The sequence below is a fragment of the Mesoplodon bidens genome (assembly GCF_964165515.1).
Source record: "Mesoplodon bidens genome assembly, chromosome: 14".
Classification (NCBI taxonomy): Eukaryota; Metazoa; Chordata; class Mammalia; order Artiodactyla; family Ziphiidae; genus Mesoplodon; species Mesoplodon bidens.
In genome coordinates, this window is record NC_138170.1 from 37,368,075 (window position 1) to 37,394,461 (window position 26,387).

At 41.8% G+C, this 26,387-nt stretch overlaps 1 protein-coding gene across 3 annotated transcripts; it reads left to right on the forward strand.

Annotated features, from left to right (window-relative positions):
• FAM161A (FAM161 centrosomal protein A) lies at window positions 1–26,387 on the forward strand. 3 transcript variants are annotated; one of them, XM_081254813.1, is made up of 8 exons: window positions 1–696; window positions 12,323–12,561; window positions 14,344–15,510; window positions 15,854–16,021; window positions 17,672–17,771; window positions 24,648–24,701; window positions 24,828–24,982; window positions 25,445–26,387. In XM_081254813.1, the coding sequence occupies exons 1-8, from the start codon at window positions 523–525 to the stop codon at window positions 25,578–25,580; spliced, it is 2,193 nt and encodes a 730-aa protein (XP_081110939.1). In that variant the 5' UTR covers window positions 1–522; the 3' UTR covers window positions 25,581–26,387. The 3 variants fall into 3 exon arrangements, with proteins under 3 accessions (XP_081110939.1, XP_081110940.1, XP_081110941.1); XM_081254814.1 differs by lacking the exon at window positions 24,648–24,701; XM_081254815.1 differs by lacking the exons at window positions 15,854–16,021; window positions 24,648–24,701.

Here is a 26,387-nt window from a genome sequence, read left to right on the forward strand (position 1 = left end):
TCTCAAGTCAATCAGAACAGAATATACTGGACTCCCATTCTCTGGCTTCCGGGGGAGCCATGTTGGGTAGCGGCATGCGAACTTTCCAGTCCTGAGACCGCAACGTGATAACATCCCCAGCTTTCCTCTGCCGCCGCCGTCTCCTCCTAACAGGTTATTTCAATGAATAAAAATGCGCTTTTTCACTCACAAAACGTGTCGTTTCATTAGTATAATGTGAGAAGCCTGCGTTTAGGCGGTGAAGCGCGAAGGAGGGGAAGAGGTGCCCTATTCTGCCCACCAGCCCTCTAAACCAGCAAAGATTCAATACTGATTCCCGCTATCCAGGAGGCCCCTACTTCGGGCCTCCCGCAGTGTGCGCCGGTTTTGAGTGACGTTTGGCCCGTTGCGGCACCTGTAGCGTCCTTAGTTACCGGACCCCTAGTAACCACCTCCCCAAGCAAGGAGCTGTCGGGCGCCTACGGCCGCGCCGGCTTCCACGCCCCGGCCCAGCGCGGGCGCTCAGGCCTCGGTGGCGTGGTGATGGCCGCCTCGCACCGAGCAGCGAAGCTGGCGGCCAGCAGTCTCCAAGCCCCGGTCAATCCCAGCACCGGAGCGCGGGTCACCCATTACGAACGCAAAGACCCCGTAGAGTCCCTGTCGGCGGCGGCGGCGGCCTTGGAGGAGGAAGAGGCAGCGGGGTCGGCGCGGGCGCCGGTAATGCAGGGGCGGGAAGTGGGCTGGGGCTAGGCCCCGGGGGGGTGCAACTGGAGGCTGGTCGGCGACACCGCTGGTGAGGCGCGTGCTGGGAAACGCGCGCCCTGTCCAGATCCCTCCCTACCGGTGAGCCTGGCCCACCACGTTCTCTGTGATCCCACGGAAAATACTCAAAACCAAGGCGTTGAAAAGTCTTTTAACTTTAAGTAAAGAGATTGTTGTAAAAATTTCTTGGAGAGCATTTACGTTAGTCTGTTTCCAGAGAGTGAAAAGTACAGAACTTTACTCCTTATGCCCCAGCATCTGTTGGGAGTAGATATTTGCTTTTCTTTTTCTTCTTTTTTTTTCAACTTGAGGAAAACTGTTCTAACCATAGAGGATAACCCATAAAACGCAACTGAATCAGCTGTGCTGTCAGGTGTGTTTTGTTGTCATCTTGATGTCTTGGTTATTGGTGCATTTTAATACAGAACATGAGAGATGATGTTTAAAACCAGCAAGAGTTCGCTGGGTAAATCAGACAGATATAGTTAAGCCTCCAGAAAAACAAATTACTGAGGTTCCAATGTTTCCACACGGCTCTTAAGGGTGGGGTGAGACAGCTTTTTCACTGATCAATTTTCGGTGTCCAATGTGTTGTGACCCACCTGTCTACCAGGTAGAGGGTCAAGTCTGCCATCGGTTCTGTTCACTTAAAAGATGGGAACCTTGAATTTTAACTAGTAATCTGCAGACATAAACCTCCTTAACCCCGGTTAAAGATTCTTAATACCATTTGTCCAAAGCTTCTCAGATTCAAAACATTGTGGTCTGGGGCTAATAGAAATTACTGGGTATTTTGGAATTCTAATCTCTTTAATCTACACTAAAACTGTTAATGAGAAAATCTGTAGCAACACCTTTTATGGGCAGTATTTTATCAACAGATAAACTACTTGAGGTTATCCAGAGTAAGGCAGATTGAGACCCTGAACATGAACCAGGGTCAGTGACCTAGGACCAGATTCATTCATGATAAAGCTTCCCCTCAACACAAATTTCAGGAGCCAACAAAGGAGGCAAACTTATGTTGGAAAAAAATTTGAATGGAGAAAAAGGATTTGGAGTCCCGGGCTAGGATCTGTTCATTTGCTAGTTGATATTCAGAAGTAACTTCCTTCAATCTCAGTTTCCTTATCTGTAAAAGAACTATAATAACTGTCTCTCTTTCTTGTCTCACTGGGCTATTATAATAACCAAATGAGAGAGTATGTCATAGCTAAAGGACAGTTTGTATAAATTAGTAATAATAATAACAACTGCCAGTGGGACTGTTATTTGAACAACTCTCGCAAAGATTAAGTTCTACTTTGGCTTGCTGTGGTGGAGGAAGCAGTCAGTTCTGTAGCCACAGGTATACTTCCAGAGTGCCCTGGTAAACTGCAGATTTGTATGAGAAACATCACCTTAGGAGAGGTTAGCTTAATGAGCTAATCTCCAAGGGGCATGGTCCTACTGAAAAAGGAAGCTAAGTTTGGAGTTTGACACTGTTTTGAGACCACTGTACTTGAAGGACCCAAAAGCAAATCTGGATAAGCTGCCACTGTAGAAGGCCTGATGGTCAGAGGACATGGGGTTGGCAGACAAAGCACTGAAAAGCCAAGAAAGGGAGTGCAGGAGCCAAGCTTTGCCTTCTTCACAGTTTGGCTTGGTCTCCACCTTGGGTTTTTTATTTTTCTATTTATTTGTTTTATTTATTTATTTATTTAGGCTTCATTGGGTCTTTGTTGCGGTGCACGGGCTTCTCATTGTGGTGGCTTCTCTTGTTGCAGAGCACAGGCTCTAGGTGCGCGGGCTTCAGTAGTTGCAGCACACGGGCTCAGTAGCTGTGGCGCACGGTCTTAGTTGCTCCGAGGCATGTGGGATCTTCCCAGACCAGGACTCGAACTTGTGTCCCCTGCATTGGGAGCACAGAGTCTTAACCACTGCACCACCAGGGAAGTCCCTCCACCTTGGTTTTTTAAAGGTTAGTTTGTCTCAGCTTCATCATCTATAAGATGGAGTAAACTCAGCTTACCAGAATCACCACACAAAATTGATTAGAGAACCAACTGTCACAGTAGGCCCCTTTAAGTCCTTTGGTTTGCCAAAGCAACCCCCGCCCCACCACCGGCTCCATTCACACCCCTTGCAGGACTCCGTGCCCATATAGGGCACTAAGTCATATTTCTTGAATCCAGCCTCAGTTGGAGATATCAGTTCATAGACCTTGCTATGGGGTTGATGATGACATGGGTAAAGCACTATTCTATAATTCACAGTTAAAATTTCACTGACTTTCCTAGTGGGATGGCCTTCTCTTTTTCAACAAATATTGAGCATTTATTAAGTGCCAGTCACAGACTATTCAGTAGTGAATGAAGCAGACATAGCTCATGTCGTCACAGTGCTTCCATTCTGATGGGGAAGTTAGACAATAAAAAATGGACAAATGGTTGTAAGACAGGAAATGTTGGGAAAGAAATGAACAGCTTACTATAATTAAAAAAAGAAATAGGAAGGAACCTATTTCAGTGAGTTAACATTTAAGCCAATGCCTAATCGATGAGAAAGAGCAGCCATTTGAAGAGTAGGGGTGGGAAAAGCATTCCAGGCAGAGGGAGCGGCATATGCAGAGGCCCAAAGATAGGAAGAGAGAGAGTTTTGTGTGACTAAGGATCTGAAAGAAAGCCAATGGGACTGGAGAAGAGAGAGAGGGAGAGGGGAGGGGATGAGGTTGGAGAGGTAAGGAGGGCCTTGTAGACCAAGGTAAGGAGTTTAGCGTTTATTGCAGGTGCAGTGAGAGGTCCTTGAAGACCTTTAAGTGACATGTTCCTATTTACATTTTAAAACGATGACTCTGATGGCTTTGTGGAGAATGATTGGAGGGTTTGACAAAGAAAGGAGACTGGGTAGGAGGCTTTTGCAGTAATTCAGGTGCTAGAAGTGGTGGCTTGGACCTAGAGCCCGGGGGAGATGGCAAGAAGTGGACAGATTGCATAGGACTTAGATTAGATTGGATGTGAAGGCCAAGGAAGAAGTAGTCAAGAATGCTCATTCCCACGTTTCTGGTTTGACCAGCTGCATAGAAGATAACATCATTTACTGAATTGTGGGTAACTTGGGGAGGAATAGATTCAGGGGCTGAGTGGGAATCAAGGTTTCAGTTTTGAACATGGTAAATTTGAGATACCTGTGAAACTACCAAGTGGAAAGATGTAGAAAGCAGTTGGGCCTATGAAACTGTAGTCCTGTTGGGTGTGGGACAGAGAATCTCCATCTGGAGTTTTCAGCATTTTTGAAGCACTGGATTAAGTCACTTAAGGGGGGAGTTCAGAGAAAGAAGAGAAGGGGCCTAGTATAGAACTCTTAAAACCCTTGACATTTAACAGTCAGGTAGAGAAAAAGGGGGCAAAAGAGATTAAGACCAGCTACAGTGGTAGAAGAATTATTGCAGGGGTGTGGAAGTTTCCAATTTATTGCTTTCAATGCTAAGGGAAAGGGGCAAATGCTGCTAAGAGAAGGACATTTCATCCCCGAAGCAGGAGGGAAGGAGCAAAGGGGCACAAAGGCAGGCAGTTTTGTAGATGGGAAGATGAGGGAACTTCCCTCTGACGGGTTTTTTTTTACTGAAGAAATAAAGGAATTATCATGGGTAGTTGGGAGTCAGGGTGGGAGCAGGTAGAAGAGCAAGGGACAGGTAGGCAGGATCTCTGGGGCAGTGTGAGAGCCACTTCCCCAAGGAGCACGGGAGGTGCCAGGCAGACCAAGTAGCCATGAGAAATTGTTCATTTTTTAATTTAGTATTAATATTCACAAAACATTCTTTTTCTTTTTAAGTTACATTTTAATTATAGAAGTAATACATGAACACATTCTCCTTTTAAAATTTCAAATGTTATACCGTGCTTGCTTCGGCAGCACATATACTAAAATTGGAACAATAGAGAGAAGATTAGCACGGCTCCTGTGCAAGGATGACACTTAAAATTAGTGAAGTGATCCATATTTTTATAAAGATGTTAAAAAAATGTTATAAATAAGGGTTAGGCCCTTTTAACACTTCTCCCCTCTAAAAGAAAATCTGGTTCCCCCCTCCCTCCTCATCAGTAGCCACTGTTTTGAAACTGATATATATTCTGGGCTTTTTCCTGTCTCCTGTGTACATAATATTTTAATATATGGTAGCATTTTATAGATACATATTGTTCTGCCACTTGCTTTTTTTCTCTTATGTACATTTAGATCTGCCTCATTCCTTACAAATCCCTTTAATGCAAAAATTTTTTTAAATAAAAATTCCATAATTGTAGATGATAGTAGATCGACTATAACACAAATAATTATGAGTGCTGATTACTAATGAAGCAACATGTGTTGGAAGGAGACATCATCTAAATGGGTCAAGCCAATCTAGGGAAGATTATCCTCTAATCTGCATGAACAAAAACATTCCACAGAAAGCTCAACAATTAAAGGGAAAGGGTGCTATTTTAGGCTCTTGGAAAATAATGTCCTTGGTCTAGATTATTTGAACTACTAAATGTTTCCTTCAGTGTGGAGACAATTTAAGATGAAATTAGAGTTGGAAGTTGCTTATTAACCATTTATCTGTTTTGGGTAAAACACTGTGAGATCAGTTTACCCGAAAAGTTGAGGCTAGTGTTACCAGTATTAAGCTGAAATGGAATGGATACTGTGCAAAAGTCAGTGCATACGTATAATTATCATTTACCGCATCTCTTCAGAAGCTACTCATCCTTCTATATCTTTTTCAAAGTTTTTCCAGGTTCAAATAAACTTCATCCTTTCTGTGAAAATGATTGTTATAAGGACTCCTTTTAAGGAGTGTTCTAAAAGAATGAATGGAGAGCACGTGGATGCTTTTGCCTAAAAGCGAGTGTTTGGAATATCCACTCTGTTTCAATGGTAGTTTTTGGAAAATAAGCCCTTTCCTTAATACTCAGTAGGATATCACTCTTGAGCAGCCAATATTTCTTTGATTCAGTCTTTATGAGGGAATACCTGTCCTCTTCCCTTGGGAGAAACTTAATATTGTTTTAGCTGGACATTCGCTCATCCAACAAATACTTATTGAGCATCTGCCATTGGCCAGGCACTTTTCTAGGCGCTGGGGAACAACTGAACGAAGTACACAAACGCTTTGCTTTTGTGATGCTCACTTTTTGGTGGAGGCAGGCATCCAGTACACAAATCAGCAGAGATATCAGTTGGTGGTGAGTACTTATGAGAGAAAGCAGCAAAGGGAGGCTGACAGTGAGTCAGGGGAGAGGCTGTAATTTCTTTTTTTTTTTTTTTTTCCTTTCTTGTTTTTGCGGTATGCGGGCCTCTCACCGTTGCGGCCTCTCCCGTTGCGGAGCACAGGCTCCGGACGCGCAGGCTCAGCGGCCATGGCCCACGGGCCCAGCCGCTCCGCGGCACGTGGGATCCTCCCGGACAGGGGCACGAACCCGCGTCCCCTGCATCGGCAGGCGGACTCTCAACCACTGCGCCACCAGGGAAGCCCTGTAATTTCAAACAGGGTAGTCAATGAAGGCCTTGCTGAGAAGATGACATTTTGAGTGAAGGTCTGAAGGAGTGAGCAGTTGGGCTGTTCATATATATATGGAGGCAGGGAGAGGGAACAGTAAGCCGAGGTGATATGCTGATTCTGTGAGCTTCGGAAAAACTGCAAACTGGAATCGGCCACTTTTGCTAGTAGGAGCTCCTGCCGCCCGCCCGGACGAGGAACCCTGCTGGGGCGGTACAAGTGGATTAGCAGATGGAGAACTAACAGGAAGGAATAAGTCCCTGCTTCTTCCTCCAGCCTTGCAGTCTCCCTGTAGCCCCACTGTTAGCAGAGTCTAGCGGGAAGCAGCTGGCAAAGCGGAAATGTGGTTTGCAGAGTCCCAAGCCCAGCATCACATAGCACGGCTTTGGAGCCGAGACACCGGTTTAACAACCTGGCACACATACTTTATGTATCGTAAAGCTAAAGTTCAAAAGGCTAGGGCCCAAGTCACATGGCTAAGAAGTGCAGAACCTAGGCATGAATGAGAATGCTGATACCACGTCTGTAATCTTTTCCCCACGCCACGAGAACGCTCCAAACTGAAAAGTTACTTAACTTTCATCAAACCCTTTCAGCTTTGAAGGGTTGTAAAGGGGCTGAAACCAGGTGACCCGTGAGTGGTCAGGAGCCAGTGGTAGACAAGAAACAGAAACCACCGCCTGCTTGCCCTAACTTCCCTTTCCAGGCTTGCTTCCCAAAATTGCTTTATGCATTTTTACTTTCCTTTTAGCCTGCAGCTGTGTGCACGTTGCTTTCCACCACACACCACCGCCCCCATCCCCATCACTTTTGCTAACGTCATTTCCTTTGGAGTACCTGTTCCCTCTTTCCCCATATATAATACTTTCTATGATCCCCCAGATTCTTCCATTCGTTGACTCAGCCCAAACATCACCTCCTATAGGAAGCCTTCCCTTATCTTCCAAACTCAAACCAAACCAAAGCTCCCTTCTTTTAAATACCCTTATCACTTTGTTGCTGAACTCAAGTTTGTGTGCCTAATGCACAGTGAAGCCAAACAAACCAAAATAGTGGAGTTTGGAGCAGAGAAAGGTTTATTGCAACCCCAAGCAAGGAGAATAGGCGGCTTGTGCTCAAAAAGCCCAAACTCCCCTAATGGGGAAGAGTTTTTATAGGCAGAATTAGCGGGGAGGGCTGCAGGGTGTGTAACCTTTCTCTGATTGGTTGATGGGGAGGTAACAGGGTGGTGTTCCAGGAATCTCAGTCATCAGCCTTCTGGTTCCAGCCAGTCTGGGGTCCATGTGCTTGGGCTCAGCCTAAAGTTACCATCCTCCACCTGGGTGGGGGTCTTAGTTCCTGTAGAAGAACTCAGAGATTCGTATCAGATTGTTACATATATCCCTTGAGGAGGAACCAGGACCCTCCCCTTTCCTTCACTACTGTTTCTTGATTGCTTTTCCTTTGTTTCTGCATTCCCTCACTCCTCAAATTAGTAACTGTTTGAAGCTGCCCTTTGAAATGGGGACACAGAAAGACTTCTGTGCCCAGGAGGACCCTACAGGGTTCTGCTCAGTTTCAACTAGATCTTTGTATCTCTCATGACCACTGTCCATTTCATGTTAGTCCTCCTGTCACTGCTTATTTAGATGCTGGTGTTTGCCAACATTTCCATCCTCAGGTTCTTGCCTCTCATTGCCCACAGGCAGCCTTATCCACACCCAAGGCTGCCCCTGCACTTCTGTGTGCATTGCTGGCTCCCATATCTCTATCTCCAGCCCAGCCTTCTTACCAGGTCTCCAGACCTATTTTCCTCCATTTCCTGTACATTTGGCTGCCCTACTATCCTCTCACACTTAGTGTGTATAAAACAGAGATTAGTTTCCTTTCCCTAAAATACTCTTCCTCCCTGTATTCCCTATATTAATGAATGGAAGCCCCGTCATCTACCTAGACATACAGCACTCCAAAAAGAAACCTTTTCAGTTTCTTGCCCACAGTCCAGGCTATTATCAAGTTGATGATTCAGCTTCTTAAATCTCCCAAGGCAGCCTCCTTTCTTGTGTTCCTGGTGCTGTTCCCTAATTCTGCCCTTAATACCTCTAACTCGGACCCTTGCAGTAGCCCATCAACTGCTGCCAACCTTGCTTCCCTTCACTCTACCTCACTTGCTACCAGAGAGTCCTTCTGAGTGTTACTGACCATGTCTGTCCTCTGCTCACATCCTTTAAGGCTCCTGTTGCCTGTGGCTTGGCCCCCTGGACTCTTGGTACTCTTGGTTGGGGCTTTTTTAAAAAAATATTTATTTATTTTTGGCTGTGTCAGGTCTTTGTTGCAGCACGCGGGATCTTTCATTGCAGTGCACAGGCTCTTCTGTCCATTGGTGAAAGTGGGATGTTAAAGTCCCCTACTATGATTGTGTTACTGTCGATTTCCCCTTTTATGGCCGTTAGTAGTTGCCTTATGTATTGAGGTGCTCCTATGTTGGGTGCATAAATATTTACAATTGTTATATCTTCTTCTTGGATCGATCCCTTGATCATTATGTAGTGTCCTTCTTTGTCTCTTGTAATAGTCTTTGTTTTAAAGTCTATTTTGTCTGATATGAGAATTCCCACTCCAGGTTTCTTTTGATTTCCATTTGTATGGCATATCTTTTTCCATCCCCTCACTTTCAGTCTGTACGTGTCCCTAGGTCTGAAGTGGGTCTCTTGTAGACAGCGTATATATGGGTCTTGTTTTTGTATCCATTCAGCCACTCTGTGTCTTTTGGTTGGAAAATTTAATCCATTTATATTTAAGGTAATTATCTATATGTATGTTCCTATTACCATTTTCTTAATTGTTTTGGGTTTGTTATTGTAGGTGTTTTCCTTTTCTTGTGTTTTCTGCCTAGAGAAGTTCCTTTAGCATTTGTTGTAAAGCTGGTTTGGTGGTGCTGAATTCTCTTAGCTTTTGCTTGTCTGTAAAGGTTTTAATTTCTCCATCAAATCTGAATGAGATCCTTGCTGGGTAATCTTGGTTGTAGGTTTTTCTCCTTCATCACTTTAAATACGTCCTGCCACTCCCTTCTGCCTCGCAGAGTTTCTGCTGAAAGATCAGCTGTTAACCTTATGGGGATTCCCTTGTGTGTTATTTGTTATTTTTCTCTTGCTGCTTTTAATATTTTTTCTTTGTATTTAATTTTTGACAGTTTGATTAATATGTGTCTTGGTGTGTTTATCCTGTATGGGAGTCTCTGTGCTTCCTGGACTTGATTAACTATTTCCTTTCCCATATTAGGGAAATTTTCAACTATAATCTCTTCAAATATTTTCTCAGTCCCTTTCTTTTTCTCTTTTTCTTCTGGGACCCCTATAATTCGAAAATTGTTGCGTTTAATGTTGTCCCAGAGGTCTCTGAGACTGTCCTCAATTATTTTCATTCTTTTTTCTTTATTCTGCTCTGCAGTAGTTATTTCCACTATTTTATCTTCCAGGTCACTTCTCCGTTCTTCTGCCTCAGTTATTCTGCTATTGATCCCTTCTAGAGAATTTTTAATTTCATTTATTGTGTTGTTCATCACTGTTTGTTTGCTCTTTAGTTCTTCTGGGTCCTTGTTAAACATTTCTTGTAATTATTCTATTTCCAAGATTTTGGATCATCTTTACTATCATTATTCTGAATTCTTTTTCAGGTAGACTGCCTATTTCCTCTTCATTTGTTAGGTGTGGTGGGTTTTTGCCTTGCTCCTTCATCTGCTGTGTATTTTTCTGTCTTCTCATTTTACTTAACTTACTGTGTTTGGTGTCTCCTTTTCGCAGGCTGCAGATTCGTAGTTCCTGTTGTTTTTGGTATCTGTCCCCAGTGGCTAAGGTTGTTTCAGTGGGTTGTGTAGGTTTCCTGGTGGAGGGGACTAGTGCCTGTGTTCTGGTGGATGAGGCTGGATCTTGTCTTTCTGGTGGGCAGGTCCACGTCTGGTGGTGTGTTTTGGGGTGTCTGTGGCCTTATTATGATTTCAGGCAGCCTCTCTGCTAATGGATGGTGTTGTGTTCCTGTCTTGCTAGTTGTTTGGCATAGCGTGTCCAGCACCGTAGCTTGCTGGTCGTTGAGTGAAGCTGGGTGCTGGGGTTGAGATGGAGATATCTGGGAGATTTTCACCATTTGATATTATGTGGAACTGGGAGGTCTGTTGTGGACCAGTGTCCTGAACTTGGCTCTCCCACCTCAGAGGCACAGCCCTGATGCCTGGCTGGAGCACCAAGAGCCTTTCATCCACATGGCTCAGAATAAATGGAAGAAAAAATAGAAAGAAAGAAAGAAGATAAAATAAAATAAAGTAAAATAAAATAAAATAAAGTTATTAAAATAAAAAATAATTATTAAGAAAAAAAATTTTTAAGTAATTTTAAAAAACCCACAAAAAACGGACAGACAGAACCCTAGGACAAATGGTAAAAGTAAAGCTATAAAGACAAAATCACACACAGAAGCATACACATACACGCTCACAAAAAGAGAAAAAGGTTAAAAAATGTATATATCTTTGCTCCCAAAGTCCACCTCCTCAATTTGGGATGATTCGTTGTCTATTCAGGTATTCCACAGATGCAGGGTACATCAAGTTGATTGTGGAGATTTAATCCGCTGCTCCTGAGGCTGCTGGGAGAAATTTCCCTTTCTCTTCTTTGTTTGCACAGCTCCCGGGGTTCAGCTTTGGATTTGGACCCGCCTCTGCGTGAAGGTCGCCTGAGGGTGTCTGTTCTTTGCTCAGACAGGACGCGGTTAAAGGAGCAGCTGCTTCGGGGGCTGGCTCACTCAGGCGGGGGGGAGGGAGGGGTACGGATGCGGGGCGAGCCTGCGGCGGCAGAGGCCGGCATGACGTTGCACCAGCCTGAGGCGCGCCGTGCGTTCTCCCGGGGAAGTTGTCCCTGGATCATGGGACCCTGGCAGTGGCGGGCTGCACAGGTTCCCGGGAGGGGAGGCGTGGATAGTGACCTGTGCTTGCACATAGGCTTCTTGGTGGCTGCAGCACCAGCCTTAGCGTCTCATGCCCGTCTCTGGGGTCCACGCTCAGAGCGTGGCTTGCGGCCGTCTCTGGAGCTCCTTTAAGCAGCGCTCTTAATCCCCTCTCCTCGCGAACCAGGAAACAAAGAGGCAAGAAAAAGTCTCTTGCCTCTTCGCCAGCTCCAGGCTTTTTCCCGGACTCCCTCCGGGCTAGCTGTGGCACACTAGCCCCCTTCAGGCTGTGTTTACACAGCCAACCCCACTCCTCTCCCTGGGATCCGACCTCCGACGTCCGAGCCTCAGTTCCCAGCCCCCGCCCTTCCCGGCGGGTGAGCAGACAAGCCTCTCGGGCTGGGGAGTGCTGGTCAGCACCGGTCCTCGGTGCGGGAATCTCTCCGCTTTGCCCTCCGCACCCCTGTTGCTGTGCTCTCCTCCGTGTCTCTGAAGCTTTCCCCCTCCGCCACCCGCAGTCTCCTCCCGCGAAGGAGCTTCCTAGTGTGTGGAAACCTTTCCTACTTCACAGCTCCCTCCCCGAGGTGCAGGTCCCATCCCTATTCTTTTGTCTCTGTTTTTTCTTTTTCTTTTGCCCTACCCAGGTACGTGGGGAGTTTCTTGCCTTTTGGGAGGTCTGAGGTCTTCTGCCAGCGTTCAGTAGGTGTTCTGTAGGAGCTGTTCCACATGTAGATGTATTTCTGATTTATTTGTGGAGAGGAAGGTGATCTCCGCGTCTTACTCTTCTGCCATCTTGAAGCTCCTCCAGAAGGAGGCTCTTTATAAAGGGTGGTTTGGCTTGATCCTACTGTAGTGTATAGGTTAGTACATGACCTGGGAATCTAACCATCCTTTATAAAATGGACTTAATAACATTTATTTTATGGCAACTTGGTCTCTCGCTCTTGTTCTTAATAAAATGTCATTAGGAGAAAATGTGCATAGCCCACAAGTAACTTATAATCTGTTATATGTACATAGTCCACACATAACATATAATATATTTAAGTGGACTTTTTAAAAAGCAGCATTGGGAACCATGTCAACTTAATTTGTCTTTCAATTCCAGCCATCATATAACAGGTTTTTTCCTCCTACCAGGCTGATTTTAACGCCAACATTTCTGGGGTAAATGAACAAAAACGTATAAGCTGTGAGGATTTTGTGGACCTTTCTGATATTTACCACTCTAATGAAGAGTACTTCAGGAAACTAGAAGAGCTGAAGGCAGCCCACATGGAAACTATGGCAAAGTTAGAGAAAATGTACCAGAATAAATTAAATTTAAAGGAAGTTCAGCCAGCGATCACCATGGAAGAAGCTGCTAGTGTCTCTTCCAGGTAAGTTTGTACATAATGTTATTTGTGGACTGTAAAGTAAAATGTATACTTAAAGGTGCAGAACAAAATTATTTCAGAATATTTTCTCTCAAATATCCCCTTGTGCTTTTAATGATATACAGAGGTGAGATTTTATTTAGATTGTTTGATGGCTGATCAACCTATTAGGTGGCTTCTTGCCTTGTGGGTCATTTGATGGCCCTTTGTTCTTTTCTCTCTGACCCACCATTCTTAGACATGTATCAGAATATTTAGTCTGGGCCATTTTCAAATGATGAATATTAAAATTTAACTTTAAAAGCCCTTTTTAAAATAATATGTGGATTAATATGAGCTCAGTAAAGATATAGTACAGAAGTTTCAGAGCTAAGACATAGATCTGATTTAAGTTTTCAAAATAGTCATTTTTGCCATAAACTTGCTTCTTTTGAAACTTGAGTTGGTCAGCTCTGATTGTGCATCTCCTGTGTGCCAGACCTTGTCTGGGCACCGAGGAGTCAAAATCAAGATGCCCTCAAGGAGGTTAAAGACTAGCTGAGATCCAAACACACGACATGGTGTAACAGAGTATCATGGAGACAGAGGAAGAGCAGTTGATCATGTCAAGGTGTCAGTGGAGGGATACAGGCACATTGATTGTCGTATCTGAGTTCAGTCTTGAAGGAGAAATAGCTGAAGCAGATGTAGGAAGCAAGGAGTGGCCTTCTAGGCAGCAGGAAGCATGTGTGCCAAGGCATGGTGCCGTGAGAAATCACCGTGTGTTGTGTGGAACTTCCCATGATTGGATCTTTTTTTTTTTTTCCTTGTGCTGGGTCTCCATTTTGGCGCACAGGTTCTTCTTCGTGGCAGGTGTGCGGGCTTCTCTAGGTATGGCACGAGGGCTCCAGAGCTCGAGAGCTCAGTAGTTGCGGTGCACGGGTTCCCTAGTTGCAGTGCGTAGGCTTAGTTGCCCCGAGGCATGTGGGGTCTTAGTTCCCCCCCCCAGGGATCAAACTCGTGTCCCCCTGTATTGGAAGGCAGATTCTTAACCACTGGACCACCAGGGAAGTCCCCTGTGATTGGATTTTTTTTTTTTTTTCTGTGTTGGGTCTTCGTTGCTGCGCACGGGCTTTCTCTAGTTGCAGTGAGTGGGGGCTACTCTTCGTTGTGGTGTGCAGGCTTCTCATTGCGGTGGCTTCTCTTGTTTCAGAGCACAGTCTCTAGGTGTGCAGGCTTCAGTAGTTGTGACTCGTGGGCTCTAGAGCGCAGGCTCAGTAGTTGCAGCACATGGGCTTCAGTAGTTGTGGCACACGGGCTTCAGTAGTTGTCGCGCACGGGCTTAGTTGCTCCGTGGCATATGGGATCTTCCCGGACCAGGGCTCGAACCCATGTCCCCTGCGTTGGCAGGCGGATTCTTAACCACTGCGCCACCAGGGAAGTCCCTATAATCTAGACTTTGTAACAATGACAAATCACGGGAAAGTTTCAGGAAGGAGAGTGATGTGATCAGATGTATGTTTTAAGATGGTGACTCTGGAAAACGTGTGGAGAATTCAAGATTAGACCCAAGGAGCCTCTGCTGTCTTAGGTTCCTGCCCTGTAAAATGAGGGAGTAAAACTAGATCATTTATCGGCATCTACCAGGCTCTGTTCTAAAACAAATTTATGATTTTCACAAGCCTTATCCAGCCCCTATTTTCTAACTGATTTTGCCTTGATCTTAGAAATTATGTAGGTCTTAATTTTTATATTTGGTCACATGCAGCTGAAAGAGTAACCTAATTATTCTTCTCATTTACTTAGGTCTGTATCAGAAAAGAGCTCCCATCATCCTGTTTCATTAATGACATCAGTTTCAGAGCCTGATTTAGGTCAGTCTTCCTCCTTGATTGTGTCTTCCTCTGAAGATGAGTTGCCCAACGTAGAAAAAGAGTATTCTGAGAAAAGCAGAATGATGACCTATGCTAAGGAGCTCATCAACAACATGTGGACAGACTTCTCTGTTGAAGATTATATCCAGTTTGAAGATGCTGACTTGCCAGCACTCGAAAAAAAAAAAAAGAAGCCAAAAGAATGGGTGCCAAAGATTACAGTACCTGAGCCTTTTCAAATGATGATTAGAGAGCAGAAGAAAAAAGAAGAGAACGTGAAATCTAAATCAGATATCGAAATGGCACGCAAACTGCTCAAGAAACAAGAAGAAGAATCAGAGTGTAAGAAAAAATTCCGAGCCAACCCAGTTCCTGCGTTCGTCTTTCTCCCCCTTTATCATGATATAGTCAAGCAAAATGAAGAACGGAGGAGGTCTATGAAGGAGAAAAACAAAGAAGCTCTTTTGGCCTCGCAAAAGCCATTTAAGTTTATTGCAAGGGAGGAACAGAAGCAAATTCAGGAAAAGCAGCTGAAAGACTGTTTTAAGTCTAAAAAGAAAACAAACCAATTTAAAGCCAGACCAATACCTCGATCTACTTATGGTTCAACTATCAATGACAAGTTAACAGAAGAAGAGCTCTATAGAAACATTAGGATGCAGCAGAGAACCCAAGACTTTTTACAGAATTCATCCCCTCTTCCTTGTAGTCCAGCTCGCAGAAGTTATGCTACAAGGAAGCCCAAGTGTCCTGAACAGGCTGAAAAGTCCAAGTGTAAACACAAGGTTAGGTGCCAGACTGCTGATTCTGAAGACCTTCCTGAGAGATATCAGAAACATCACTCAGAACAGAAGTGTCCAAAACCCCTGACAGTCTGTGAACCATCTGACCTTCATGCAGCCTCACACGCATCCACTGAAAGAGAGAAAATCTTGGCAGATATTGAAGCAGATGAAGAAAATTTAAAAGAAACACGTTGGCCTTATCTGTCTCCAAGGCGCAGGTCACCAGTAAGAAGTAGAAATACAAAACCTGTGCCTTGTAGCTGCAACCCTCCCATGCCCACGGTGTCCTCCAGGGGAAGAGAACAAGCCACAAGGTAAATAACTGATACAGCACTGATTGACTCATGGTTGCTCCACTGATTTTGTATTGGGGAATTTGAAAATATGACGTTATTTTATCTGGTAACATATTTTACTATATAATATAGAACATTTTGCCGGAGGGTGTTCTTCTAAGAAATTAATGTGTTTTCCATTTTATGAATCTTTGGGGATAGAAAAGTTTACAGTCACCCTATTGATTTTCTAATTACAACTCAGATCCTTCTCAGAAGGTTGCCCCTTTTATTCAACCGTTGAATTATCCTGTCTTAAGTCTTTGCTAAACAACATTCTCATTGGCTTAAAGTGAATTAAGCCTTAGTTTGTTGCCCTCAGGAGATCACTTGAGGAAAAGAAAATATTGGAAGAAGAGAGAAATCGGATCCTAACTAAGCAGAAGCAAAGAATGAAAGAATTGCAGAAACTCTTGACAACCCGGGCTAAGGCTTATGACTCACATCAGAGTTTAGCTCAAATGTCTAAATCCAGAGTAAAATCTCTCAGGTATCATGAGAGAATCCTGACCCTCCAGATCATTGGTTTTCAAACTTTTTTTTTAATCAGTGGACCCCCAATATATGAACAAATTAAGAATAGTATTAGTATTTCAGTTTCTGGATTCAAGTTACTATCAGTTACTTATAGTTAACTTACACACACGCACGCACACACACACACTCTCTCTCTCTCTCTCTCTCTCTCTCTCTCTCTCTCTCTCTCTCTCTCTCTCTCTCATACTCACTCACTTCGTGGTGAGAACAAACATGTATACTGACTCCAGGACCATGACGCCATGTTGATGAACAGAAAAACATATTGTGGCCATGGTTCACAGTTGTAATCTTACATCAGCATCTAAACTTTTTCTTTATATTATTTTTTATTGCACAGTGCAATATTGAGAAAAATCTTGATTCACACAGATAAAGCTCTTTTTAACAGCTTGCCGTGTCATCTTAGAATATTCTTCAATAAACAGATATGTCAGAGAGCTTTGTTCTAAGGTCTGCATGAAATCTGATAGCACAAATTAACACATTGATGTTAACATCAGTTATGTGGTGTGTCAGTTAACACGTGTGTTAAGGTTTAGTAGTATGTATTACATGCTGCAATTCCGCAGTACAAAGTTTGAAAATCAGTGTTCCAGAGGAACATTTTTATGTTGCGACATAAAAATGTTCATGTTTAAGTAGTAAAATATCTCCCTCAAAGCTGGGTAAGTAATATGATTTATTAATTTTAATCTGATTTATAAGTACCCCCAAATCTATATTTGCTTTTAATTATGAGTGCTCCTTTTTAAATGTTTATTATGTATAATAATTATTATATTCCTTTGTAACAGATGTTATGTATACATTCCTTATAATGTGTATCAATGTAATTCATTGATAGAAGGAGCTTTATTTGATGAACTTGAGCAAAATATTCGTTAGAAATATACTGGTCGTCCTTAGAAAGTAAATGGGATTTTCCATAATGCTAAATTGTGTATAGTTAGGCATAATTATCATTTTATGGTATAATTATTTTTTCTAATCCATGAAGTCTTATGATCTTGGTAGAATTAATGTATTTTACATAGAGAAAGTAGCATAATTTAATTTATTATAGGATCTAGTTCAAATAGTAAGTATACTTACTGTGAATTTATGTATTTTGGTTCCTGTTCCTCTCTATGTGGTATTCCCATACTCCCCATTACTCCCCTACCCTGCTCCCATTTAACTGTGCCATCAACCTATAGGAGATATCATTAGGGGAAAAAAGAAGAGCAAGGTCTTGTTTTCAGAAGAAATTCCTTAAAGAGAAGATACCAAATTTGGACCAAACTTTTTTGGTTTATAAATACTTATAAATGAGATAAGAGGGCATTCATTTATCTCCTCAGGCCAGTTTAAAGCCACTGAATCCATTATGCTTTGAAGATTTCAGGAACCTCAAGGTACCCAGACTGTTGCTGGGATGTAAAATGTGTGCTCTCAGAACCTAGAATTTTTATCCTGCATTCCATAAAAATTTACCAGTCTAGAAAAGAAATTGTGATAAACTGTGCTCATGACTTAATTTCTGATTTGTCATCTACGCTAAATGTTATATGTGCAAATTCTTATTTCTTTTAAAAATTCCATTCCTTTTATTTGATTTTAGAAAGAGTGAAAAAGAAAGGATGAGAGAATACCGACGAGAACTAGAAGAAAGAGAAGAAAAATTAAAAAACAGGCCACTGCTATTTGAAAGAGTTGCTCAGGTTGTGTTTGTTGGAATTTGATAGCTATTGTCAGCTTTTTTTTCTTTTTTTTTTAACATCTCTATCTCCTAATTTTTATAGTCCATTTTTCTTATGTGTTATATAATTTACTGAGACAGTATTATTTCTGTGACAGCTTCATCACATCAGTCAAGTAAGTAGTTTTGCTTAAATCTGAGCATTGAATCTTGATGAGGCTTGTAAGCTTGATAAAGAACATGCTGCTAATCCAATCATTTTCAAAATAATAGTTTCACAACCTGTTTTTAATGGCTAGTCTTTTTTCAGTACCAACTTGGCCAAATATTAAGGGGAGTTTTGGAAGTCTTTGAAAAATTAAAAAATGAAACAAAATGGCTAATTGAATCAGATTTATTTCTGACAGGTTTTTTTTCAGTTTTCTTGGGATAAAATTGACATATAGCAGGTATAAGTTTAAGGTATACAGCATAATGACATACGTATATTAGGAAATGATTACTACAGTATGTTTAGTTAACATCTATCACCTCGTATTGTTACCAAAAATATTTTTTTTCCTTGTGATGAGAACTTTTAGGTCCTACTCTCTTAGCAACTTTCAAATATGCCACACAGCAGTGTTAGCTGCAGTCACCATGCTGTACGTCACACCCCCAGTACTTATTTATCTTATAACTGGAAGTTTGTACCTTTTGACACCTTCATCCAATTCCTCCAGTAGCCACAAATCTGATCTCCTTTTCTATGAGTTGTGTGTGTGTGTATTTAGATTCCACACATAAATCAGATCATATAGTATTTGTCCTTCTCTGTCTGACTTACTTCCCTTAGCATAATGCCCTCAAGGTCCATCTGTATTGTCACAAATGGCAGGATTTCCTTTTTTTATGGCCAAATAATATTCCATTGTGTATATATATATATATATATTTTATATATATATAATATATATATATATATACCACATTTTCTTTATCCATTCACCTTTTGGTGGCCATTTGGGTTGTTGCCACATCTTAACTATTGTCTATAATGCTGCAGTGAATCTACATAGTGATTTCATTTTCTTTAGATAACTACCTGGGAGTGGAATTGCTGGATTGTGTAGTAGTTCTATTTTTAAGTTTTTGAGGAACCTCTATACTGTTTTCCATAATGGCTGCACCAATTTACTTTCCCACGAACAGCACACAAGTGTTCCCTTTTCTCTACATCCTGACCAGCATTTGTTATGTCTTGTCTTTTTGAGACTAGCCATTGTAACAGGTATGAGGTGATATCTCATTGTGGTTTTGATTTCATTTCCCTAATGATTAGTGATGTTGAGCACCTTTTCATGTGCCTGTTGGTCATTTGAATATCCTCTTTGGAAAAATGTCTATTCAGACCTCTTGCCCATTTTTAAATTTGATTATTTGTTTTTTGCTAATGACTTGTATGAGTTCTTTATATATTTTGGATAGTAACCCCTTATTAGGTAGATGATTTACAAATATTTTCTTCCATTCAGTAGGTTGCCTTTTCATTTTGTTGATCAGTTTTTTTAAGTGAGTCTATAATTTTTAGTCTTATCTACAATTACCAAAAGGACTTCCTTTTTTTAAAAATTGAAGTATAGTTGACTTACAATGTGGTATTAGTTTCTGGTATATAGCAAAGTGATTCAGTTATATAGGTATATATGTGTGTATATGTATATTCTTTTTCAGATTCTTTTTCATTATAGGTTATGACAAGATATTGAATATAGTTCCCTGTGCTATACAGTAGGACCTTGTGGTTTATCTGTTTTATATAAAGTAGTGTGTATCTGTTAATCCCACCTCCTAATTTATCCCTCCTCTCCCAATTTGGTAACCATAAGTTTGTTTTCTGTCTGTGAGAAGCACTTCCTTTTTATCAGAAAAAATACTTTGATCCTATGGACAATGAATTCTGATTTTACTAGATTTATACTCAGTTTTACAGTCTTTCCTTTAAGAGAGATTTGTCAATTTCAGATGATCTTCCCCTTTGTGTCCATAAGGGAGGGGCTACTATGGGCAACATGGTTTAACAATGGACAAAATCACTGAAGGTTACAGGTGCTGTGTTGTGAATTTCAAGCTGTTACATTTGGAGCTTCCTGCCAGCAAGTGTCTGGGACAGATGAGTGTCCTTATAGGGCTGCCCGTGTCAGTGACTCACTGAAGACAGAGGACATGTGTTATGGGTAAATCTACATATTACAGCCTCTCAAAGTTATGGGAACCCTTTACTGACTGATTTGGATATAATTTTATGTAATGCTTTTCTTTTTTTTTTTCTTTTTTTTTTTTTGCGGTACGCGGGCCTCTCACTGTTGTGGCCTCTCCCGTTGTGGAGCACAGGCTCCGGACGTGCAGGCTCAGCGGCCATGGCTCACGGGCCCAGCCGCTCCGCGGCATGTGGGATCTTCCCAGACCGGGGCACGAGCCCATGTCCCCTGCATCGGCAGGCGGACTCTCAACCACTGCGCCACCAGGGAAGCCCTGCTTTTCATTTTAAGGGATTTTTTTTTTCATATCTCAGTTTCAACTTTAGGGGAAAAAAATTATCTTAAGCTGTTCTGTGTTACTCAGCATAAAGTGATTGACTTTCACCTCAAAGTAGTTATCTCCAGCTCCCAACTGCAGGTTTTATGTCCACTTGTCTGGATGTATCTACCCAGGTTTCCCACAGGCGTCTTACATTCATCTTGCCCCAAACTAGATCTTCCTCTTTGAGTTCATGTTTTTGTTGGGCCACAATTTAGATAACTGGGAACCTCTTTTTCTCTCCATTCAGTTGTCACTGAGAGATGTGACAAGTTCCTTTCTAAATAACTTTTGCATCTACCTTTCTCCATTTCTAATGTGAAATGCTAGGTGAAACCTTTGTTATTTCCTATCTGAGTTATAATGGTTTGACTGGTTTTCCTGCCTTGCATTCTGTCTTCGCTTTGCCATTCCCATTCCCTTGCCACCACGTTCACCCTGAGTACGAAGTTAATAACCCCAATAACAGTGGCAATCATCCATTTCACTGATGCCATTCATTCTCATTTTCATTGAATGGTATCAAGGGATCTTGACATTGACTTCTCCAAACAATGCTGCAAGGTGGGTATTCCTGTATTGCAGAGGAAGAAACTGAAGTTGAAAGAAAGTAAGTAACTCATAAGGTTTATAGTTAGTAAATAATAGAACTAGGATTGGAACCCAAGTCAGTCTGCTTCCAAACACTTAACATTAAGCTGTCCTACTTTCTCCTGGAAGAAAGTCCACGAGTCTTAGCATGGTGTACAGAATCCTCTATTATCTGATCCCTGTTGACCTCTTTAGTTCATCGACCACTGCCCGCCCCCAGTCCCCACTCTGTACACTCTTTACTTTCAGACCATACCAGACTACTAGTTTCAAACTTGAAATCTTTATTTATTCTGTTTCTCAGCACCCTTAGAGCTTCTTCCTATCTTTCCTCTTACTCTTTCAAGGCTTAGTGTAAAATCGCTTCTTGCACTGTTTCCCCAGATTGGGTTGCGTGCCATTTCCTCTATGTTCTTTTTTTCTTTTTTTTTCTTTTTTTTTTTTTTTGCAGTACGCGGGCCTCTCACTGTTGTGGCCTCTCCCGTTGCGGAGCACAGGCTCCGTATGCGCAGGCTCAGCGGCCATGGCTCACGGGCCTAGCCGCTCCGCGGCATGTGGGATCTTCCCGGACCGGGGCACAAACCCGTGTCCCCTGAATTAGCAGGCAGACTCTCAACCACTGCGCGACCAGGGAAGCCCTCTTTTTTTTTTTTTTTAAGTAAGTATTTTAGTCTTTTTATTTATTTATTTTTGGCTGCGTTGGGTCTTTGTTGCTGTGCGCAGGCTTCCTCTAGTTGTGGCGAGCAGGGGCTGCTCTTTGTTGTGGTGCACAGGCTTCTTATTGTGGTGGCTTCTCTTGTTGCAGAGCATGGGCTCTAGGCACGCGGGCTTCAGTAGTTGTGGCTCACGGGCTATAGGCGCGTGGGCTCAGTAGTTGTGGCGCACACACTTGGTGGATCCGTGGCATGTGGGATCTTCCTGGACCAGGGATTGAACTCGTGTCCCCTGCATTGCCAGGCAGATTCTTAACCACTGTGCCACCAGGGAAGCCCTCCTCTGTGGTCTTTTATTACCCTTTTGTGCATCTCTATCTTTGCTCCTGCATGTTGTGTGGAAATTATCTGTTCAATGCTCTCTTCTCTTTCAGCTAGTTCTTTTAAAGGTGTTGGTCAAATCTTTGTATTCCTAACACTTAGCACCTAAGACAATGTATGGCACAAAGGGGATGTTAAGAAACATTTGTTGAACCCAAACTGAACTGTTTCTTCCTGGGATTAGTCCAGGCTGAGAGCACTACCCTGACAATACTAGTGATGAGTCTCAGTATTAACAAGCAGTTTTACCATGCTGTGAATTCCCACTCTTTCTAAGCACCAGAGAAAATGTGGTAAAATAAGTGGTGTGTGTGAAATTAAACCCATAAAGAAATGTTAAATATTGAAAACATAGGTTAGTTTCATAGCTGATATTTCTTCCACCATCCTTGGCCCACACATATGCTGTTCTCTCTTCCCATATACCTTCTACCTCCCGTGAGGGCTTGTCACAAAATAAGTATTCAGTTATTATTAAATAAAGGAAAGAATTACTATAAACTAAACTTAGGCTCATAAAAATTAAGTATTTTTTCCCCTTCAAACTAGGGCAGTGATTGTAGACAAACTTTCATCATTTCTTATTATTTGGGTTTCCTCAAGAAACAAAGTTAATTTGGTTTTTTTGCAGTCTTAGATAGAAAAACAAAATAACCATACAGTTATTTTAACTACTTTTATTTCATAGTCTTTACAATTCTTTTGCATTGTGAAATTCAAGGGGGAAATGTTTGTTTCAATTAGGAACAATTACACACTCTTCACCTTGATATAAAATCTTAAAAGGTCATAAATTCTATATACAGGGTGACTGACAGTGACTCACCATTGTTTTGGTTTTGTTAACATAAATTAGAACTTCTTTTTTTCTTGCAGTGACTATTGCTGCTAATTAACAGCTGTTATTTAATAAATTCACTCACAACTTTATGCATTACCCATTTATAAGTGTTAATTGTGGTCTTGCTGCTGTTGAGTTATCCAGGACAGAACAAACCATGTTTTCCTGTTTCTTGAAAATCAGAGGATTTATTAACTGAATAGATGTTAAATTGGATTTTAAGCCAAATTCAGATGAAGGCTTACAAGCACTAACATTGATTAGTATCGTTTAAATCTTTTATATTTCATTTGCTTAAAATTAGAATATATTTTTCTTAACACATTGGGTTACATTTGGGGTTTCTTTATTCTGCTTTACAGTCTTTGGGCCATAGTTCTCATCTCACTTTGCTGTGCCTTTCAGTTCCCCAAGTCTTGTCTGTTGGTGTTCATAGCCTCTGGTTGCATTTTTACTTACTTTTCTAAAAATTATTATTATTCACAGTGGGTGCATTTTAGCAGCAGTTTGAGTGCTTCTTTTTTCAGTTTTCTAGCATGTCAGGAAATGCACTGGTGATAGTCTTATCCATTGTAATCAGTCTTTGCCATTTTGGTTTCTCCCATGGAACACTAGACTCCATGGTCCTTCCTTATGCCGGAATCCCTGGGTTAGGAAAATATCTGACACTGATTTGCTGAAGTCAGGCTTCAGGCTACCTTCAAACTCCAGGATAACCACTACCACTTAGAAAGCAGCATGGTGGAGTGGAGAAGACTCAGGAAAGGATTAAGAGACTTGGTTTTCCCTCTCACTATATCCTGTGACCTTAAGCAAACCGCTTAACCTCAGCAAGAGTGGAGGGAGTATCTTACTTATTTGTTAAATTTGGGGTGAGACTGGATGCTCTTCCACACCCTTTCCAGGATGGGATGCCAGTGGTACATTGGGGCTGGGCCATTCCTCGGGACTTTTCTTTAGTTTGAGGTCCAGATGACGATTTTTGGCCCTATACTAGTTCATGTCCACTCATAGGAGATAAAATTGGACTAAAGCCAAGGCACTAATGAGAACCCCAGTCATCTTATGTCTCTGTAAATCCTGTGGTCTCAGGAACTATGACAACTGACTTGCTTTAGGTATGAGAGTGTCATCACAACTCCCACGGGTCCCAAAGCCAGGAAGTAACATTCTGGAGAGTTGAACCCAGTTCTAAATTCATGTTTTTCTTGCTGTATCCCTTGCTTCCTCTACAGAATTAAGGTAACAACATTGATGATTTTATCATCTTCGGTGGATTAGAGATATGGCTTGTAAAGAGTAAAATTTACAGTAGGCATATAAAGAACTCTCTGACAACTATCACAGGAACTTATTTTCTTACTGATTTTTTTCAGATATCCTTGAACAGTCATGAAACAGTATACAGTAAAGAATAATTATAGATCAAAACTCATGTGGCCACTACCCAGGTTAAAAGCATTAGAGCATTGCCAGTACCCCAGAAACCCTGTGTGCCCCTCCCAGATCAAAACTCTCTCACCTAGAGGTAGCCACCCTTCTAACTTTTGAGATAAGCATTTCCTTGTTTTTCTTTACAGTTTTACCACTGATGTACCTATCCCTAAACAGCATAGTTTAGTTTTGCCTGTTTTTGGACTTTATGTAAATGAATCATACTACATGTACTCTTCTGTGGTATGCTGCTTGTGAGATCCGTCCATGTTGTGGCATATAGCTAGAGTTCATTTTCATTGCTTTATTTTAGTCTGTTATATGAATATGTCACAATTTATTTATCCATCCTACTGCTGATAGATATTTAGGTTGTTTCCAGTTTTGGGTTGTTACAAACAGTACTATTCTGAACATTTTGTTATGTCTCCTTGGGCAGATATGTAGGAGTTTCTCTGGGCATATACCTAGGAGTGGAATTGCTGGTCAGAGGGTATGCATATTTTTCAACCAACTGTGATTATTGAATTTAACTTTCACTGGAGCTTTTAGCCCATACATTTGTAATGGAAACTTAAAGTCTTTTGTTCTTATCTAAAAAGGTTTGTCTTTCCTATAGAAAAATGCAAGAATGGCAGCACAAAAGCATTATTCTAACACCTTAAAAGCACTAGGAATATCTGATGAGTTTGTTTCAAAGAAAGGCCAAAGTGGAAAAATATTTGAGTACTTCAGCAATCAAGAGATGAAAAGTTTCACTGAAGATAAAGAAAGGTAACATATATAAGATGTCTGAATGGTTTACCTTTGAAAAAATTCTTACTTGCAGGAAAGCTAAAATTCTGTTCTATAATATTTTAAAAGGTCTTTTACCTAATGGAATACATGTGAACTATTGTAAAACATACTGACATTTTAACATGTTTGACACTTCAAAATATTATACAGTGATGAAGTATTTTGTTTTTAAAGTAAAATAATTTAAATTTCTGACATAAATAATGAAAATATTAGCATGCTTTCAAATGAAGTTTGAGTCAATCAAGTTTTAAAATAAATTACTTCTCAGAAGAATATCTACTTTCCCAATTGGTACTTTTATAGACTTCTCTTGATAAATCGGAGCTTATACACTTGAGGAAGACTAACTGCAGGATGGCGTACATTACAGAGGGTTTGTTTACCTTTAAACCAAATCATTTTTCCTTTGAAAGATTGATAAATTTCTTTCTCTAGCTTTAATGAAGAAAAAATAGAAGAAAGAGAGAATGGGGAAGAAAATTATCTTACTGATACCAACAGCCAAGATTCTTGCAAGGAAACAGGTAAAGCTGATGAAGAGAGTGGAGAAGAGAATTGTGTTGAAGAATAAAACTGAATCAGTCGGCAGGGTCTCCTCTCTGTTCCCCTGATGTTGTTGGCAGCATTGGGTATCAGAAGCTGCGCTTGTGGTGTTAAGGACATCCATGGGAAGCCGTCTGATAACGTGCAGGTCTCTTTTTGCTCCGGACGCGCAGGCTCAGCGGCCATGGCTCACGGGCCCAGCCGCTCCGCGGCATGTGGGACCTTCCCGGACCGGGGCACGAACCTGTGTCCCCTGCATCGGCAGACGGACTCTCAACCACTGCGCCACCAGGGAAGCCCCATGCAGGTCTCTTGAGCAAAGTCCTCGTGTAGCCTGAAAAGGCCGAATCCAGCTGATGGGTCATTTGGTCAGTTAGAGTCAGGCTTTGCCTATTCAGTTTTTAAAATCACTACATATGGTCTGTTTGCAACTTTGATCTTACTTCTATTTTTTTTTTTTTTTTTTTTTTTTTTTTTTTTTTTGCGGTAGGCGGGCCTCTCACTGTTGTGGCCTCTCCCCCTGCAGAGCACAGGCTCCGGACGCGCAGGCTCAGCAGCCATGGCTCACGGGCCCAGCCGCTCCGCGGCATGTGGGATCTTCCCAGACCGGGGCACGAACCCGTGTCCCCTGCATCGGCAGGCGGACTCTCAACCACTGCGCCACCAGGGAAGCCCTTACTTCTATTTTTAAAAAGTGTTTGAGAATCACAGCTGTCACAAACTGATTAGGTATAAAAATATACATAATTTTATCATTTTGGGTGGAAAAAATTGCTTAGCATTGAGAGCAGAGGGGAGTATTGGCCTTTGGTTTGAAAAAAAAGTTATGGAAAGC

Excerpts from the sequence above, each read along its gene's own strand:
- FAM161A (XM_081254813.1), top strand. The coding sequence starts at position 523 with ATGGCCGCCTCGCACCGAGCAGCGAAGCTGGCGGCCAGCAGTCTCCAA. Across the intron at positions 16,022-17,671 it reads TCCAGAGTAAAATCTCTCAG|AAAGAGTGAAAAAGAAAGGA; the intron begins GTATCATGAGAG and ends ATTTGATTTTAG. Across the intron at positions 24,702-24,827 it reads GTGGAATTGCTGGTCAGAGG|AAAAATGCAAGAATGGCAGC; the intron begins GTATGCATATTT and ends TCTTTCCTATAG.